A 17,227-nucleotide genomic window follows, 5' to 3' on the forward strand; every position below is an offset into this window, starting at 1 on the left:
TTTCATTTAGAAAATGTAATTACTGGGAGACCAGCTTTATCCTGAGCCTCCAATTTACATTTACCCTCTGGCAAAGGAGAGCTGGGATTCATTTCACCTGAGATGAGCTGTCGAAATATTTTTCTAGTTTCAGCTGGTTTCTTAGTTGATCCAATGAATAGGAGAATTCTGCAGGAGGAGATTTGTTCCTACCTACCTCTTCTTGTTTGGGATTGTAATTCAAACTAAACAACTGTGTTTAAGAAGGCTGATGGGGAGGGACAAGAATTCCCTATATTATCCTTTTTTGATAAAATCCAAAGTTTGGAAGAGTTTCCTTTTGACTTTTTGTTTTGCTTTCCCCACCCTCCCTCCAGGGAAGCTTATGCTATAGGAAAAAAGGAGAAGCCTCCCTTCCTACCCGAGGAGCCATCCTCCTCCTCGGAAGAAGATGATCCCATTCCAGATGAGCTGTTGTGTCTCATTTGTAAGGATATAATGACGGATGCGGTTGTTATTCCCTGCTGTGGAAACAGTTACTGTGATGAATGTAAGTGTTAAAATGCCATGTTTGTTAATTCCAAACATTAAATTTGATCTTCTGAGAGCAGAAATAGGAGATAAGGAAATTGCTGTCTTAGTTCTGTTGAATATATCAGTGTGTCCTGAACAGGAAAAGACTCTTCTCTTGTACAGGGGGTGAAAAAAAGGCAGAAAGCTTTTTTCCCTTCTTAGTATTTAGTATTTAGCTAAATCCTCTTTACCTGCAGAAGGATGAGGATGACGACAGTGCATATTAATGCAGGTGATTACAGTGTTAGATATAAAATGCATTTAGTTTGTCCACAGCCCTTTCCCTCACACAGAATTCCATCTCCAACTTCAGGGGCTTACTGTGGTCTACAAAGAACAGAGATTGAGGCATTTCATCCACATTCTTCCCCAGAGCTGATTAAAACCTTCAGAACTCAAACCTGCTCGTGGTTTTTTGAAATGTGTTTTGTTCATTAATCTGGAATGACTTCGAGCTGCACTGGAGTGGAAAAAAGACCAGTTGAGATGTCATGCCCCAGTCTGCTCTGCATATTCACATATTGCCACAGTGAAATATCAAACCTATCATTATTTGCTGCATGCTAGAAGTTTTCATAGAATTCCAGAAGGGTTTGGGTTGGAAGGGGCCTTAAAGCTCCTCTTGTTCCAATGTCCCTGCCATGGGCAGGGGCACCTTCCTCTAGACGAAGATGCTCCAATCCCTGTCCAACCTGACCTTGAACACTTCCAGGGAAGGGGCAGCCACAGCTTCTCTGGGCAACCTGTACCTATACCAGTCTTTTTCAGTACTGCATGTTTATAACTTCATGCTCTCTGTTAAAGACTGTATTTCCCCATTAATCGTGTGCTTGTTTTTATAATTGATGAGAACCAAAAAAGTTTTCTTAGTTTGATTAAAAACTGTTTTAATGTTGTAATTATTCCCAGGTATCAGAACGGCATTGCTGGAGTCTGAGGAACACACATGCCCAACCTGCCATCAGACAGATGTTTCTCCTGATGCTTTAATCGCCAACAAGTTCCTGCGCCAGGTAATGTGGTGACTTCAGCGTGAACTCTTTGGTGGAAAAGTCTATTTGTAAAAAGCTGAAAGGGAAAAAAATATGAATTTAGATCTCTTTAAGCGAGACTAAATTGAATAAGGCTAAATTTATTTTTCTAATACATAATCCATTACTGAAGCCTGCAGCTCGTTAGAGACAATCTGTGAAATTAACTCCACACTTTTGTGTAATGGGGTGGCCTCACTTTTAAACTGGGTGTTAAACACCAAAGCAGTTTAAATCCAGACCCTCTGAGGTACCAGTCATTGATAGCAGAGTTTGATGGGATGTGTTCATAGCTGAATGCTGATTGGGTTTATGATTAATAGCATTTACAGGAACACACAGTGATTTTCCTCTAAGGAGGCTTTTGTTCATATCTCTACTGCAACTTTCATGTCACCTTTTCGTACATGTTTTCCTACCTCCAGGCCGTGAACAACTTCAAAAATGAGACCGGCTACACGAAAAGGCTCCGTAAGATTCAGCAACAGCAGCAGCAGCAGCAGCAGCAGCAGCTGCCCCCACCCCCCCCCCCCCCACCCCCCCCCCCGATGAGGCAAACGATAACGCGCACCCTGCAGCCGCTGATGCGCCCGGCCATGGCCAGGCAGCAGGAGCCGCTCATGATCCCTCTGGCTTCCCTGGCTTCCCGCTCCGCCCTCTCTTCCTTGGGCCCTGGGCCGTCCATGGCAGCTGGGCTGCCAGTCAATCCGTCTTCTGTGGTTGTCTCTGACCTCCCTCCAGCTGTGTCCCTCTCTCTCCGTGGGGAAAAGCCGGATGGACCTTTTCGGTAAGGACATCTGGAGATCAACAGGAATTTAAAAGACACCAAAATGCTTAACTTAGATTCTTCTTGAGCTTCCCAGCCATTACCTTATGTGTCAGTAGTGACAGCTCCATGTCCTTGTGGGAGTTGTGTTTTTCTTTTTACTTGGGATGAGGACACTTCAGCAGGTTGAACATGTACATCATGCAGGAATTTTCTTACCAGTTATTCAGTACAGGTTTGCCCCTGAAGGAGGGACTGTTTTTGATTTGAAATGACCAGCCATTCCTAAACTAGCCATTTAGTTCCATCAGACCTTAGTGTCTCATTCATTTCTTTTTAGTACTGAGGAAATGCTATTTTTATGCAAAAATCTGTGCCACTGTTTAGGGTTATATCTTTTAACCCTGCTGCCTTGGATGCACAGAGCCAGCTGTGCCATCAGTACAGGGACCACGATTCAGAGGAGCCTCTAATAGCATAGAAACATCTTCTGATGGAATGTCAGTTCTTGCATCTTCCACAGCTGAGATTGTATGTGGGTTATACAGACTCTCATCCGTTCAAGTGCAGCTTAACCAAATATTTTTCCAGAGAGCTTCCTCTCTGAATGCCAGTACCCAAAGAGCCTCCTCGGCAGTGCTTCCTCTGGAGCTGCCAACTTCACAGGTGTACGTGTGGTGAAGGTTATTTTAGAATTTTCTTTCATTTACAGAAGTCAGCCTTTTCTCACCTTGGACTTTATATTTCAAAAGGTATATTGTGTTTCAGTTCAAAGCAGTGTTTGAATAACAAACCCATGATTTTTGTAGCGATGCTGATGCTGTGTTGCCTCCTGCTCTGATGACAGCGGCTGAGCTTTCCAAATCCTCCCCTTTGTCAATCAGCAGTTTGTTGGAGGAGAAGGTAAATTTTATTTCAACTCGTGCAGTGATTCTTGTGTTGTAGTAGAGCTTATTTTGTAACTGTTTTCATTTATTCCCAAGGGCTATCAGGTTCCTGTACTGAGACAACCAGCGATACCAAGTCTTCTGGGCCCTCAAGGACAATCAATACCCACAACTGGTAAGGAATTAAAACTTTGGAATTTCTTCTAAAACATTATCTTCAAAGAAACTTATTGAGAAATTTTTCTTCTTCCTGTGCCCGCTGCAACAGGTCATCCAATGAGAGCTGGTGCACTTCGCAGGCCAGGCTGGGAACTGTAAGTATTCAACAGAAATTCAATATATTACTGGTTGTAACCTGATAAATTAGTCTGTAACACATCACTTAGACAACAGCTGATTTATAATGAAATAATAGTTGTAGAGAATACGAGTAATAATTAATTTTCAAGTGGCTTAATTTAAATCGGCTTTAACAAAGGGGATCTGTGCTTACAGTAAGATTATTTAAAAATAAAACTCCAGTACATAATTGAAAAGAAGACTCTGAATAATGAACACTTTTCGAGGAAACCATAATTACATATAAAAATTAAATATAATTAAAAGATTGGATGGAAAGCCGCCCTTTTGATTACTGGCTGAATAAGGCTGAAGAAATAGATTTCCCAGTAGAAATCAGCCTCCAACATTCTTTCTTTAAAAACTTAGTTGATACTGATTGAGCAAATTATTGAAAAGTTGAGGCTGTTATTTTATGACACTTTTGTTATTTCTTCAGTTCAGTCATCTCAAAGGGCCAAGCTGCTTTCTCCCATTGGAGAGAGGAGCCTGTTTAGTTGTTATTGCAGTGTCAAGGTAGTCCTTCATTTGTTATACATTTGTTACAGCCAGATTGTAAGGGTCATTGTGTTTATAAAGTCTTAAAGATAAATCAAAACAAAATCCAAGATCCATTCCCCAGATTATCTAAAATCTCTAACTCAGTAAGCAAGAAAATAACAATTCAACAACAACAGGCCAAATACATCATGAGGCAGGAGCACAGGAGGCATGAGTGGGAGAGGTTAGGAGAGGTTTGAGAGGTGAGTTAATCCTGCACAGCGCTTGGAAGCTCAGGAGTGTGGAGCACGAAGTGTATCCAGGAGGGACAGAGGAGCAGTGGGCACTTGGCTCGTGGGAGATGGGGGTCTCGTGGCAGCCTCATCCACAGCCCCAGAGCTGGGTAAGGAGAGGAGGCTGAGGGAGCTGCTGGGGCAAGGCTGTGGAAGGCAAGTCCAGGACTGCAGAACTGAGTGTAGTCTGAAGTGAACAGAGAGCCGGAGACCAGTGAGAACCAGGAGAGCTCCCGCCGTGCTGCCGCTTCGCTTTCCTCTGTACGCTCAGGGCAGGCTGTGACAAACAGTGACACGTGTTTTTGGGTTTCTTTAAAGTTCAAATCGAGGACGCCCGCACAGTGACCGTGCCCAAAGGACTCAGGCCCCATCACTGCCAGCATCAGCACCAGTCTTTGTGCCTGTGCCTCCACCTCCCTTGTATCCTCCACCACCCCATGCACTTCCTCTTCCTCCGGGGGTACCACCACCACAGTTTCCTCCTCAGTTTCCACCTGGGCAGCCTCCATCCGCTGGGTACACTGTCCCCCCTCCCGGATATCCCCCAGCTCCTGCAAACATGTCATCAGCTTGGGTCCCAACAGCAGTGCCAGCGGCTCATTCAAACACCATCCCAACGACACAAGCACCTCCTCTCTCTAGGGAGGAGTTTTACAGAGAGCAGCGGAGGCTTAAAGAGGAGTAAGTATTTGGCTCGCTAACGTTGCCTTGTTTTCATGTCTGTGTCGGGGGAGCGTGTTGGACTGCAGTTACACTAAAGTGCAGCTGACCTAAGAAAAAGTGACGTAGTGTTTCTTCCGATGTATTTTTCATTGCAGATGGTAAATATGCAAAGCTAAACCGAGACAAATGTAATTCTGAAACTTTTCCTAAGATTTGTAGGAACTGTTTTTGCTTAAATAGGATGTTCACCTTTTGCATTGCATGCAGTAAACATTTTCTCATATTGGCCATGTTTTGTTTCTTGATGTCTTTTGTAATAAAGGTCAAACTATAATTGTAATAAAGGTCAAACTTATTTTAACAGGGAAAAGAAAAAGTCCAAACTTGATGAGTTTACAAATGATTTTGCTAAGGAATTGATGGAATATAAAAAGATTCAAAAGGAGCGTAGGCGTTCGTTTTCCAGGTAACTGCTTTACATGTCCGTAATGGAGAAGCAGATTGTCTAGAGGAATCAGGGGGAGTTCCACTCCACCTCCCTGTCGTTAGATGGATTGGATGATTAAAGAATGAGCAGTGACAGGAGTGTCATACGCAGTTATTGGCTCCAGTGTGGCAGATTGCAGGTGACTGAGTTAGCATTGGGCAGCAGGCGCTGAGGAGCGTTGAAGGGTCTCTCTTTCTGAGGTGTCTGCAGTGACATCCTTCACTGCCTGACAGCCCTGAGGAGGCCGGGGATGGAATAGCTGTAAGGGCTGTATTTTCTGTGTCTCCCTGTCCTGATTGTAACCAGCCCCTCCAAGCACTTTGGAGGAGATAGGTGAGAGAAATCATCCTCGTTTCCACTTTTGTCTGTCTCGTGTGGATACACGAGAGATTTGAACCTGGACTGCAAACTGGGGACTTTTGCTGGTAGTTTGTTGACATTGTTACATTTTCCGTGGGAATTAAAAGCTCAGACTTGTATGTAAGGAAATCTGAAATTGGTGAGGGACTTGGAGAGGATGAATGATGCTAATGAACATATGCAGAATCATGTGAAATGGTTCTTTAAAAAATAGCGAAAGAAAAACTTGTGAAGAAAAACCTGAGAGTAGCTGCTGTTTTCTGTCCCCAGAAGTCCCTTGGGCAGGAGTCCGAGTAGCTGTTGGCACTGCTGTCAGGAGCTGTGCCAGAGTCATGGCACTGGGACACTGACTAGAGGCTGAGGTTAGAAGCTTTTAGATAGGATTTTTCTTGCCATGTGGTCACTCACCTTGGTTAGAGCTGGAGGCATGTGCAGGATTTTGCTGGCACACCTGACAATGTGGATTCCACAGACCTGTCTGTACCTTTGCAGTACCGGGATTGTGCATCCTGTCCAAATTCCCAGAAAAGGGTGAAGTTAACTAGACTGAGCTGTCGTTTTAACATTGGGCTTTGCTGTCTTCAGGATAAGTGGTGGTTTCTCAATGTTTGGTTCTGCACTGTAGCCACTCAGACTTGCTCTTTTTGCATCTTACTGCAACAAAAATGATTTGCACTGCATGTGGTTGCCGAGTAGTGACAAATGTGTGTGTTCCCGTACCAGTAGAGGCCAGTGTAAGCACCTGAAATCCATCCGTAGCTCTGGTAGCTCATGTGATAGAGTGAGTGGAAGTAGACTGACCCTTCTGTGTGTTCTGACACTAACAAAGCAGCAGCTGTTCTGTCTTGTGAGCAGAAACTTTTACATGTTATCAAGTTCTTCAATTTGCAGTAGCTTTATGTCAGCAGCTGAAAGAAGCTTTGACATAAGCATGTGGAGAGGAAAGAAAAAAATAAGTGTGGGAGGAAAAGAACTGGGGAGAATGACTGTTTGGAATTAACTTCTTTTTTTTTTTCTTTTTTTTTGTGTTGTGTTTTTTTAAGGTCCAAGTCTCCCTATAGCGCTTCATCTTACTCTAGAAGCTCGTACACCTACTCGAAGTCCCGCTCAGGTTCCTCCCGCTCTCGCTCCTACTCGCGCTCCTTCAGCCGTTCCCATTCCCGCTCCTACTCGCGGTCGCCGCCGTATCAGAGGAGAGGCAAAGGGAAGAGCCGGAACTACCGCTCCCGGTCCCGGTCCCACGGGTACCACCGCTCCCGGTCCCGCTCCCCCCCGTACCGGCGCTACCACTCCCGCTCCCGCTCCCCGGTGTTCCGGGGCCAGTCCCCCACCAAACGGACCGTCCCGCAGGGGGACGCGGAGCGGGAGTACTTCAACCGCTACCGAGAGGTCCCCCCGTACGACATGAAGGCTTACTATGGTCGCTCTGTGGACTTCAGAGACCCCTTTGAGAAGGAGAGGTACAGAGAGTGGGAGAGGAACTACAGAGAGTGGTATGAGAAGTTCTACAAGGGCTACACCGTGGGCGCTCAGCCACGGCCTCCGGTGAACAGAGAGAACTTCTCTCCGGAAAGGTTTGGCCCACCTGGGACCAGACGAGAGAATTCGCCGTATGCTCGGGGACGGAGGGAGGAGTATGCTGCTGGGCAGAGCCACAGAAATCGTAATATTGCTGGAAACTACCCTGAAAAGCCTGGGAGAGAGAGCCATGGCATCAAAGATCCTACAAAATCAAAAGAGAAGGAGGTGGAAAATCCACTGGGAGATGGCAAAGGCAATAAACATAAAAAACACCGGAAGAGAAGAAAAGGGGATGAGAATGAAGGATTTCCCGATGCTGAGCTGTTAGAAGGGGCAAGAAAACCCAGAGAGCCAGTTCCTACAGAAGATGCTAAAACAGACTCTCTGTTCATGGTGCCGAGCAGGGATGATGCCACCCCTGTGAGGGATGAGCCCATGGAAGCGGATTCTATTGCTTTCAAACCAGTGTCTGAAAAGGAGAAAAAAGAGAAGGATAAGCCAAAAGCAAAGATCGAGAAGACAAAGCGGAAAGTAGAAGTGGCAGCTGCTCCGAAGAAAGACAACGTGGTGAAACCAGCTAAAGCTTCCCAGGAGAAGGTGGACCCCGATCGCGAGAAATCCCCTCGAACAGAACCACCCGTGAAAAAACTGAAGGAGGAGCTGCCAAAGACAGACAGTGTTAAAACCTCTTCATCCCAGAAAGATGAGAAAGCTCTCGGTACCCCACGGAAGGTTCACCCCAAAGTGGCAAAGGATCACCCAGAAACCAGACCAGCCAAGGAGGAGAAGGCAAAGAAAGAGCATCCAAAAGAAGCCAAGTCAGAGAAGCCCTCCAGCAAGGAGGACAAGTCAAAAAAACCTGCTGAGAAGAGCAAAACTTCCGATGCCAAAACTGAGAAAAGAAAAAGAAAAGCAGAGGAAAAGGTTGATAAAGAACACGAAGGTGCTTCCGCAAAAGCCTCTAAACCCGAAACTGCGGAATCAAAAACATCACCCAAGGGGAAGGGTGAGCCCGAGGGGGAGAAAGGAGAGCGAACACCAGAGAAGGATAAAGCCGCTTTTCTTAACAACCCCTCCAAAAAGATTAAACTTAACCGAGAAACTGGAAAAAAGATTGTGAGTGGAGAAAATGTGCCACCTGGAAAAGAAGCTGTGGAGAAACCTGAGCCCAGCAGCAGCAAAGTGAAGCCAGAAAAGGCAAAGGGAAAAGCGAGAAGGAAGGTGACAACAGCTGATGGAGCGAGCTCGACTCTTGTAGATTACACCAGGTACCTCAGCAGTGCCTTGCCTTTGCTTTCTTTCCTACTCCCTCCCTCCAAAAAAAAGTATAGAATTCTTTATGGTGTCTAATAAAAGGAATAGCTAAATCCATGCTAAAAAGGGGAATAATCTGTGATCTTCCCTGTGAAACTGTACTCAGGTCAAACTCACATGTTATCAAGGAAAACAAGCAGTTTGTACTGTGCAGGAAGCCAGTAGGGTTAGTTCATTGGTGATGCAAACTCAAAACAGTTAAGACATTTGTTGGAGACTTAAGATAGTGTCTTGGGTTTTAAAATGTGTGTTTTTCTAAGGAAGAACACTGGGACATGAGGATAACTTTGACTGTCTGTACCTCTGCATAATTTCTTGCTTTCATGTGGAAACAAGAATGGATATGTAATTTATCTGCCATTAGGAGAAATAGGACATGAAGGAATTACCAGATCAGACAGTCCCCAATCTGATAATCTTGTGTCTTTGTTAATTGAATATATAGCAGCAAGATACGAAATTAATTGATTGCTCGTAATCTCAGCTGGTGGACTCAGCCTTTCTCTTCCCTTAATTGAACATCTTTTGGAAAAATTATGAGAATTTAGAATTTAAACATGAGCCAGTTTATAAAATGTTGGCAAAGCTGGCTGTGTGTGCGTCCTGTTACTAATGTCCATGTTTTTCCTCCCAGCACGAGTTCTACTGGGGGAAGCCCTGTCAGGAAGCCCGAGGAGAAGCCAGACACCAAACGAACTGTCATTAAGACCCTGGAGGAGTATAACAACGACATAACAGCCCCTGCTGAGGATGTCATTATCATGATCCAGGTCCCTCAGTCCAAGTGGGATAAAGATGACTTCGAATCTGAAGAGGAAGACATCAAAACCACCCCCCAGGTGCCCCCAACTGTAGGAAAACCCGCCAGTGTTATCAAACCCGTGAGTGCAAAGACACCAAACCCCCTCAAACACACTGAAAAGGAGATGGAGCCTCTGGAGAAAACACAGAAAGCTGTGAAAGAGGTCAGTTATGAAAGCGCCCAGCACGATGCCAAGAGTTCCAAAAGTTCCGTGTCGAGTGAAAAAAGCAAAACCAAAGACCGGGATCATTCTTTGTCAGACAAGGACACTTCTGAGAAGAGGAAGAGCAGTGTTCAGCCGGAAAAAGAGCACTCAGAACGTGTGGCCGAACAAGGAAATGGAAAAACCATTTCTCAGTCTTCCAAAGATGGCAGATGTTCAGAGAAACACGACAGTGGCCGTGGCTCGGCTGTGAAGGACTTCACTCCCAATCGGGACAAGAAGTCTGACCACGATGGCAACAGGGAACATTCGAGTTCCAAGCGCAGGGATGAGAAGAGCGAATCAGCGCGGAGGAAAGACTCCCCGTCCCGGACCAGAGACTCCGCAGCAGCACAGAAGAGCAAACCCAGGGAGGAGCGTGCGGAGCCACCCAAGAAGGGCCCCGTGGAGCCCAAGCGCAGCAGCTACAGCCCCCCCCGGGAGCGCAAACCCGCGGAGCACAAGGCTGTGCACGACCCCAAACGGCCCGAGGAACACAAACCGCCGGAGAAAAACCCCGCCAAGGAGAAGGAGAAAGAGAAGCACGTGCCAGAAGTCAAGAGCAATAAGGAGAAGGAGCCAGGTGGGAATAAACCAGCCGTGAAACAGGAGTCTCCGGAAGCGAAGCCGGAGAAGGAGGTGGTGGCGGGGCAGAGCGCGGCGGGCGCGGTGAAGCCGAAGCCCCCGGTGAGCAGCAGCTCCGCCCGCCTCTCGTCCGACCTCACCCGCGAGACCGACGAGGCCGCCTTCGTGCCCGACTACAACGAGAGCGACAGCGAGAGCAACGTGTCTGCCAAGGAGGAGGAGGCTGCGGGGAAAACGCCGAAAGAAGCAAAGGAAAAGGCCGTGGAGAAGGCGAAGGAGGAAGCGGCAGCCCCGGCTCCCCTCGAGCAGCCGGAGGCCGGCAGGAGCCAGAGCCAGAGCAGCCCCAGCGTGAGCCGCAGCCGCAGCCACAGCCCCTCCGAGAGCCAGACCCGGAGCCACAGCAGCAGTGCCAGCTCAGGGGAGAGTCAGGACAGCAAGAAAAAGAAAAAGAAGAAGGAGAAGAAGAAGCACAAGAAGCACAAGAAACATAAGAAGCATAAGAAACACCTGGGAAACGAACCGGAATTGGAAAAGAGCCAAAAACACAAACACAAGAAGAAAAAATCGAAGAAGAGCAAAGATAAAGAGAAAGACGACCAAAAAGTGAAATCTGTCACGACATAGACCGACAGATAATGAAAAAATGACTTAATTCCTAAGTCATCTGTATTAATTTTGTTAAAATGTAAACGACTTCAAGCGTTGTAAATAATGACATGAAAGACCCTGTGCTGCACTTAAAATATTGCTGCTTGATTATTTGATTTTTACATCAGAGCTTTATAAAAGTGAACATTTTGTACAGAATTGTGAGTTGTGACCATGTAACATGAAAGGTTTTCCTGGGGCATCTTCTTTTTAACCACCATTAATTAGTTTGGGTGGAGTTTACTGTACTGTGAAGAATTTCACATTTGGGTTTTTTTTAATTGCCTGGCAGAAGCAGCTGGTACCAGTTACCAAATACCGGCAGATGATTTGCAGAATCCATTACAGCCCTGTTATGTCACTTTTTGATTACAATAAAAAAGTTTTCAATAAACAACCCAATGTGGTGAGATTTCCAGTGAGAGCTGAACCACAAGCAAGGAACATCCCAACCCTTCCCATCCCTGCAAGTGTCCAAGGCCTGGTTGGATGGGGTTTGAAGCAACCTGGTTGAGTGGAAGGTGGTAACCATCTCAGGATTCCAACAGTAGTGCCAGAGAAAAAGCTTGCTGGGAGCTGATGTGCGAGGAGACTTCTCAAGGGTGGTAATTTTGGAAAGACGGGTGGGACCTTAAATATCCTGCCCTGGTGGAGGCTGGGGAGGTGCTGGGGGAGCTGTGCTGCATCCATGTGCCAAGGAGCCAGGAATTTGTGGGATGGAAGGTAGGCTGTGACCCCAAAACTGCAATCCCTCTTACAGCTGGCACTGACTGCTTAAGGTAACGTTGCACACAAAGCTGTTGTGTGCATGCCTTGTTCTGGATTGTTCAGAAGGCTGTTGTCCTTCAGGGTTGGAAATGGATGTTCTTCTAGGTCCCTTCCAGCCCAAACCATTCCAGGATTTGCCAGCAAACATTTGCACACAGGAGTTAAGCTCCCTGTAATTGTATTTTCTCTCCTGAGAGAGAAAATTGGTGTTTGTGTGTTAACCAGAACTTTTTGGATGCGGTGGTGGCACCTGACAGGCCTGACTCCTCCGTGCCATGTGGGGATCAGAAGGGGTTTGGCAGGACAGGAAAGCCTGGAAAGGCAGGATCCTGCTGTGAGCAGTGGCAGGAGAGCTGGAAAATGGAAATTGAATTAGCTGGATAGTTTTAAGGTACAGTTTTAACGCAGAGGGGGCAGTGGGGGGTGTGGCTCAGCTGGGTGGGGAATGGGTGTCATTAAGGGCACGACATCCCAGTGAGCTCAGGATTGAGCAGTGACGGCCCTTGGCCGTGGGCTTTGCCCCGGAGTTTGGTGTGGAAGTGCTGTGTGTGGAAGCAGCATTTCCTGGTGGAAGCAGCATTTCCTGCTGGCAGGAAGTGTCACCGTGCAGAGGTGCAGAAATGGTGAAATGGGGACATTGATCCTGGTTCTCCCTGGAGGCGACCGTCACCTCGGAATGGAGCATCCTGAAAGGTAAGATGAGAGCACAGCAGGACTCCCCTGGGTATCTGGGTATCGCCCCTGGGACTTGGCACCTTTCCATGTCAGGCATTCCCAGTGTATTGCAGGTGTTTTCTGCCTAAGGAAAAGCAGGTTTTCAGTTCAGCCGCTCCCATTTTTGCTTCCCAGCACCCAAATGCACGGGTGGGTGATGGTGTTACAGGGGCTGGGCTGGGGTTGGTGTGGGGCAGGGAACTGGAGTCACCCGTGGGAGCACCAGCCCTGTTGGAGCACAGGGAGAGCAGCCCTGGAGTCTCCCTTGGCACAGTCTGTGCTCAGGGGGATGAGGCTGGAAAACAGGATTGATTTTGCACTTCTCTGTGTGCATGTTTTGGGCTAATGAAACTGAAAATTTGGGAATCAGGGAGGGGATTCTCACTTGACCTGACGTGTGTTAAGTGTTTTACTGCTGAGATTCAAATTGATGAGTAAACTTCCACTGAAGTCAAATTTTGAACTTTTTTTTTTAAATAACTCCATAAACCCAAGCAAAATAGTGTATTTTTATATAACCTTGTGCTGGAAGCTGTTGTCAAAGTCTGTCCTAATGCCCAGTTCAAGCTGTTGAGGTGTTGGAAAGGTTTCATGGTGTCAGCTGTGCTCTGCCTCAGCCTGGAGCTGCCAGTGTTTGCCTGAGGACAGCAGGCAGAGTAGTTTTCTTGGGTGCAAATGTCTTTCATTTGGCCTCCCTGGTGTATAATTTCAGAGTCAATTTCAATTAAAAGTGAAATGTTTTGATGATTCCCAGCCTTGTTTTAATTCCCCTCTGTGTAGAATATGCTGTAAATTGATAAAGCTCAAAATCAGGCACTGCAAAGGCAGCTGCCACATCCAGAGGGGCACCAGGTTATAAATAACGGGCTCGCTTTGTCCCAAATCTGCCTTTGGGCTGCTTTTGCTCAAGATTTGGTGGCTCTCCAGGCATTTATGTGTAGCCCATGCTGGGGGTTACACCATGTCCCCAGTGTCCTGGCCTGGCAGTGCGGGTGCCCTGGGAGATGGTCACACTCTGTGGTGGATGGTGACACCTTTCTGGACCTGTCACAGCTGTCTTAGTGCCCACAGCAATGGAATAACACCTACTTGTGTCATGCCAGGCTCCTCTGGGCAGCAGTGGCACTGGGAGGGTTTTGGAGGAGGTGGAAGGTGCCGTGTGGAGGGACGGGGTGCCTGGCAGGGCTCCAGGGGACGCCTGGCACGGGGCTGCCCCACTGGTGTCAGGGCACGAGGGGCCAACGCGCTCGCTGCCGAGCCTGTGACCCGGTTTCGCTCCCCACGCAGCGAGGGCTTCACTCACAAAGCCCTAATCCAGTGCCAGTCCCGTGCCAGGCAGAGCCCGCCCCAGCGGGTGCCTCCGAGCAGGCTCTCCTCCTCCTCCTCCTCCTCCTCCTCCTCCTCCTCCTCCTCCATGGAAATGCCCCCGGAACATCGGCCAACGCCCCGTGCCTTCCAGAGGTAAATGAGAGTTGAATAATCGGCAATGCTGCACTGAGGGGCGGAATTCCTCTGCTGTCGCTTTTCTCAGCTCTGCTCTCGTGTGTCCCGGGCTGGGGCGGTGGGAGGCGGATGGGGCAGCTCCAGCCGGGCACCCCCCACCCCGTCACCCTCTGTGGGGCCGGGGCAGGACGAGGCTTTGCAGGCGTTTGTCCATCCCCTGTGTGTCTGTGTGTCTGAGCACACTGCGTTTCTGTTGCCCTTTTGTGAGTGAAATGGCTGTTTGGTAGCAGCGAGCAAGGGCTCCTTGCCAAGTTGCCTAATTAAGATGAAGCATATGCAGATTCGCTTGTTTTCAGCTAATGACAGCTGCAAACAGTTCTTTGTGGGGCTCGCTGGCTCTGGGCTGGTGACAGGAGGCCAGCGAGGACTCTGTGCTCTGGCACTGCGGCCGTGGGCGTGAGCAGCATCGGCCTCCTGGGGCTGCTGGGGCTCAGCCCTTGCTGCTCCCCGAGGGAATGAGCAGGTCAGCCCTGCCCAGGGCCTGTTGGGGCTCATCCCATGCCCCCAGTGCTCCCCAAGGGACCACACAGGTCAGCCCTGCCCTGGCATCCTTGGCATGGCCCCCAGCTCCTTGAGCTGGGAGCTGCCAGAGGGGGGATTGTTTTGGTTTGGTTTGTTTTCAGAGTTGCCAGCAGCACAGACATAGTGATGTTTTCACGGGAAAACAAATAGAGATGTGTGCAAACGTGGGTGACGTTTGTGGTTCCCCAGCCAGCAGCCTTCAGCCCTGCTCTGCCAGATGAGAACCGAAGCAGAAATCCAGGCGGGGACTCCCTGCCCGCAGCCCTGCCCCGAGGGCACCTGGCAGCTCTCCAGACCCCTGGGCTTCCTAAGGATGCTCTCAAAAGGAGCGTGGTTTCATTGGTTTTGTCATTATTGTGATTTTGCTGGTGGAAGGAGAGAGCCTTGCCCAGCACGGGATGCCAGAGCTGAGGAAATGCTCTGGGCTGCAGGTGAACACACTCCACCTTGTTTTAAGGACGCAGGGAAATGAGGACATGGGGGGGGGAATAGTCACTGTGGAGATATAATTAAGTGCTGTTTGACACACATCCTGCTGGTGAGCCCTGCCCTGGGCCGGGGCTGCTCTCGTGTGTCCCCTGAACCGAGCCCGTGCTCCCCCCCGCGAGGAGCCGAGTCAAGAGCTCAGTCTCTTCTGAGAAAATTTTGGAGCGTTCCCGATTTTAATTGGATTTATTTAATTATTATTTACTTTGAGTGAATAAACTGTTGTGTTTAAATAACGCTGTTTTTGCCAAAACGCTGTCAGGGAGAAGCTGCTTTCCCTTTAGGAGCCCTCAAACATGGGCTGCCTTCCAAGCCCCTCGGCGCGGCGGCGGGTGGAGCATCCTCGCTCGGAGCATCCTCCTCCCCCGGCCGGGAGCGCGCTCCGTGCCCAGGGACGGCTCCCCCGGCCGCGGGAGCTTCGGGCTGTTCCCAAATCCCCCTCCAGCAGCGCTGGGGGCTGAAGGTGTCGGCTGTGAGCGTCCTGCAGCCGAGCAGAGCCCCGTTCCTCGGGCGTTTATGAGGTGAAGGGAGAATGGATCGGGAAAGCATCTGGATCATGGGCTGAGCTTGGAAAAGCAGGGGGAAGAGAGAGGGATGAACTCGAGGGATGGTGAATACAGACAGCACCAATGAGCAGTGGTGATGGGTTACAAGCAGACACATCCTCATTCCAAATCCAGATGTGGGGTTGGTTCTCATTTGTTTGGTTTTGTCTCTTTTTTCATTTTTTTCTTTTTAAAATCACAGTTAAATCCTATGAAGACAGGCTGGGAGAGCTGGGGGTGTTCATCCTGGAGAAGAGAAGACTCCAGGACTCTGAGGAGACCTCAGAGCCCCTTCCAGTGTCTAAAGGGGCTCCAGGAGAGCTGGAGAGGGACTTTGGACAAGGGGTGGAGGGACAGGACAAAGGGGAATGGCTTCCCACTGCCAGAGGGCAGGGATAGATGGGATACTGGGGAGAAATTCTTGGCTTTGAGGGTGGGGAGGCCCTGGCACAGGTTGCCCAGAGAAGCTGTGGCTGCCCCATCCCTGGAACTGTTTAAGGCCAGGTTGGAGCACCCTGGAATCTTGGAGCCTGAGCCCCTGATGGTGCACGAGGTGATGGAACAGCCTTTCTTTGGAAGGAAGGGGCTGGGACGGGGCTGGGGGCTGTGGTGGTGCCTCTTCCCCAGCCCAGCATGGTTTGGGGGTCCCACCAGGGCAGAGCAGCCCCGGGACACGCTGCCCTTCCAGCACGGGGGGATGGTCTCTGCACCAGCACCAACTTTTCCATCACTTGCTTTCCTTATTTGGTATTTCTTTAATAATTAGTGGCAGATTTTGTACTTATGTTTGCAATTATCTGGATGCCTCTGGGACGTGTTCTGCCAGATAATTGAATCTCCTGGTCTGTGACTGCAGGGATGGCTGGGGAGCGGGGGCTGGAGCCCGGGAATGCTGTTCTGCCTGTCGGTGTCATGTTAAGACAAATTGGGCTGTTTCGTTCTAAAAAACTACTGGAAACAAAGCATTTTGCTTTGCTGTTCTCAGCACAAGCTTTGCTGGAGCCTGTATTGGAGGGGGAAATACACGATTATCAGTAATTAACTGGATGTACATTTTAATTAGACGCAGCGGATCCTCCATGTGCCCAACTCCAAGTGGTGACTGAGGCAGGGTGAGATGGGGGAGTGGGAATGCGGGTCCTGGACGGACAGACGGACACTGTGTGCAGCCTCACTGGGGGGGCAGGAGAGGGGTCCCCGTGCCCCAATGCTGGTGCTGCCAGGGGACCAAGGTCCGTGCAGGGCACGTGTCCCCATCCCTCCAGTGAGATCTCAACGTTTCACTTTTCTCTCTTAGCACGTGACGTTGGGATGTAAAGTGGCAAGTGAGAGATGGGAAACCTCCACCCCAGAGCTGCTCTCGAGGGTAAGTGCAGAACTGTTTGGCTTCTAAACCTTTCTGAAACCTTTCTAAGTGAAATCCATTCCATCAGCATTGTTAATTCTTGTAGGGCTTGGATAGGCAGGAGAATCTCAGAATGGTTTGGGTTGGAAGGGACCTTAAAGTCCATCCAGTCCCACCCCCTGCCATGGAAAGGGACATTTTCCACTACCCAGGTTGCTCCAAGCCCTGTCCAACCTGGCCTTGGACACCAGGGCAAGAAGGTCCATGTGCCTGAGGCCAGGGGCAGCTGCCCCCCACCATGAGCCCCTCCAGCTGCCCTGCTGGCTGCAGAGCACAGAGACCCACCATGCTCCAGCCAGGTGTGTCTGTGCTGTGTTTCCATGTAGGTCATGGAGGCATTGACAAATCATGCCC

General features: G+C 49.1%; 1 protein-coding gene across 7 annotated transcripts in view; it reads left to right on the top strand.

Moving 5' to 3' along the window:
• The window catches only part of RBBP6 (RB binding protein 6, ubiquitin ligase), a 28,590-nt gene extending 17,266 nt beyond the window's left edge, over positions 1 to 11,324 (top strand). For 3 of the 7 annotated variants that reach the window (XM_027683999.1, XM_027684000.1, XM_027684004.1), the window contains 10 exons: positions 357 to 529; positions 1,462 to 1,565; positions 2,009 to 2,370; positions 3,159 to 3,252; positions 3,333 to 3,411; positions 3,505 to 3,550; positions 4,667 to 5,029; positions 5,376 to 5,477; positions 6,902 to 8,647; positions 9,328 to 11,324. In XM_027683999.1, the coding sequence (XP_027539800.1) occupies positions 357 to 529; positions 1,462 to 1,565; positions 2,009 to 2,370; positions 3,159 to 3,252; positions 3,333 to 3,411; positions 3,505 to 3,550; positions 4,667 to 5,029; positions 5,376 to 5,477; positions 6,902 to 8,647; positions 9,328 to 10,906 (4,648 nt within the window). In that variant the 3' untranslated portion in view covers positions 10,907 to 11,324. The remainder of the gene's footprint in view (positions 1 to 356; positions 530 to 1,461; positions 1,566 to 2,008; positions 2,371 to 3,158; positions 3,253 to 3,332; positions 3,412 to 3,504; positions 3,551 to 4,666; positions 5,030 to 5,375; positions 5,478 to 6,901; positions 8,648 to 9,327) is intronic. The other 4 variants (XM_027684001.1, XM_027684006.1, XM_027684002.1 and 1 more) reach the window with 3 other exon arrangements.
• Positions 11,325 to 17,227: the final 5,903 nt, after the last annotated feature.

This window comes from Neopelma chrysocephalum, unplaced genomic scaffold (genome assembly GCF_003984885.1).
Source record: "Neopelma chrysocephalum unplaced genomic scaffold, ASM398488v2 Primary Assembly neopelma1_65b, whole genome shotgun sequence".
Taxonomy (NCBI): Eukaryota; Metazoa; Chordata; class Aves; order Passeriformes; family Pipridae; genus Neopelma; species Neopelma chrysocephalum.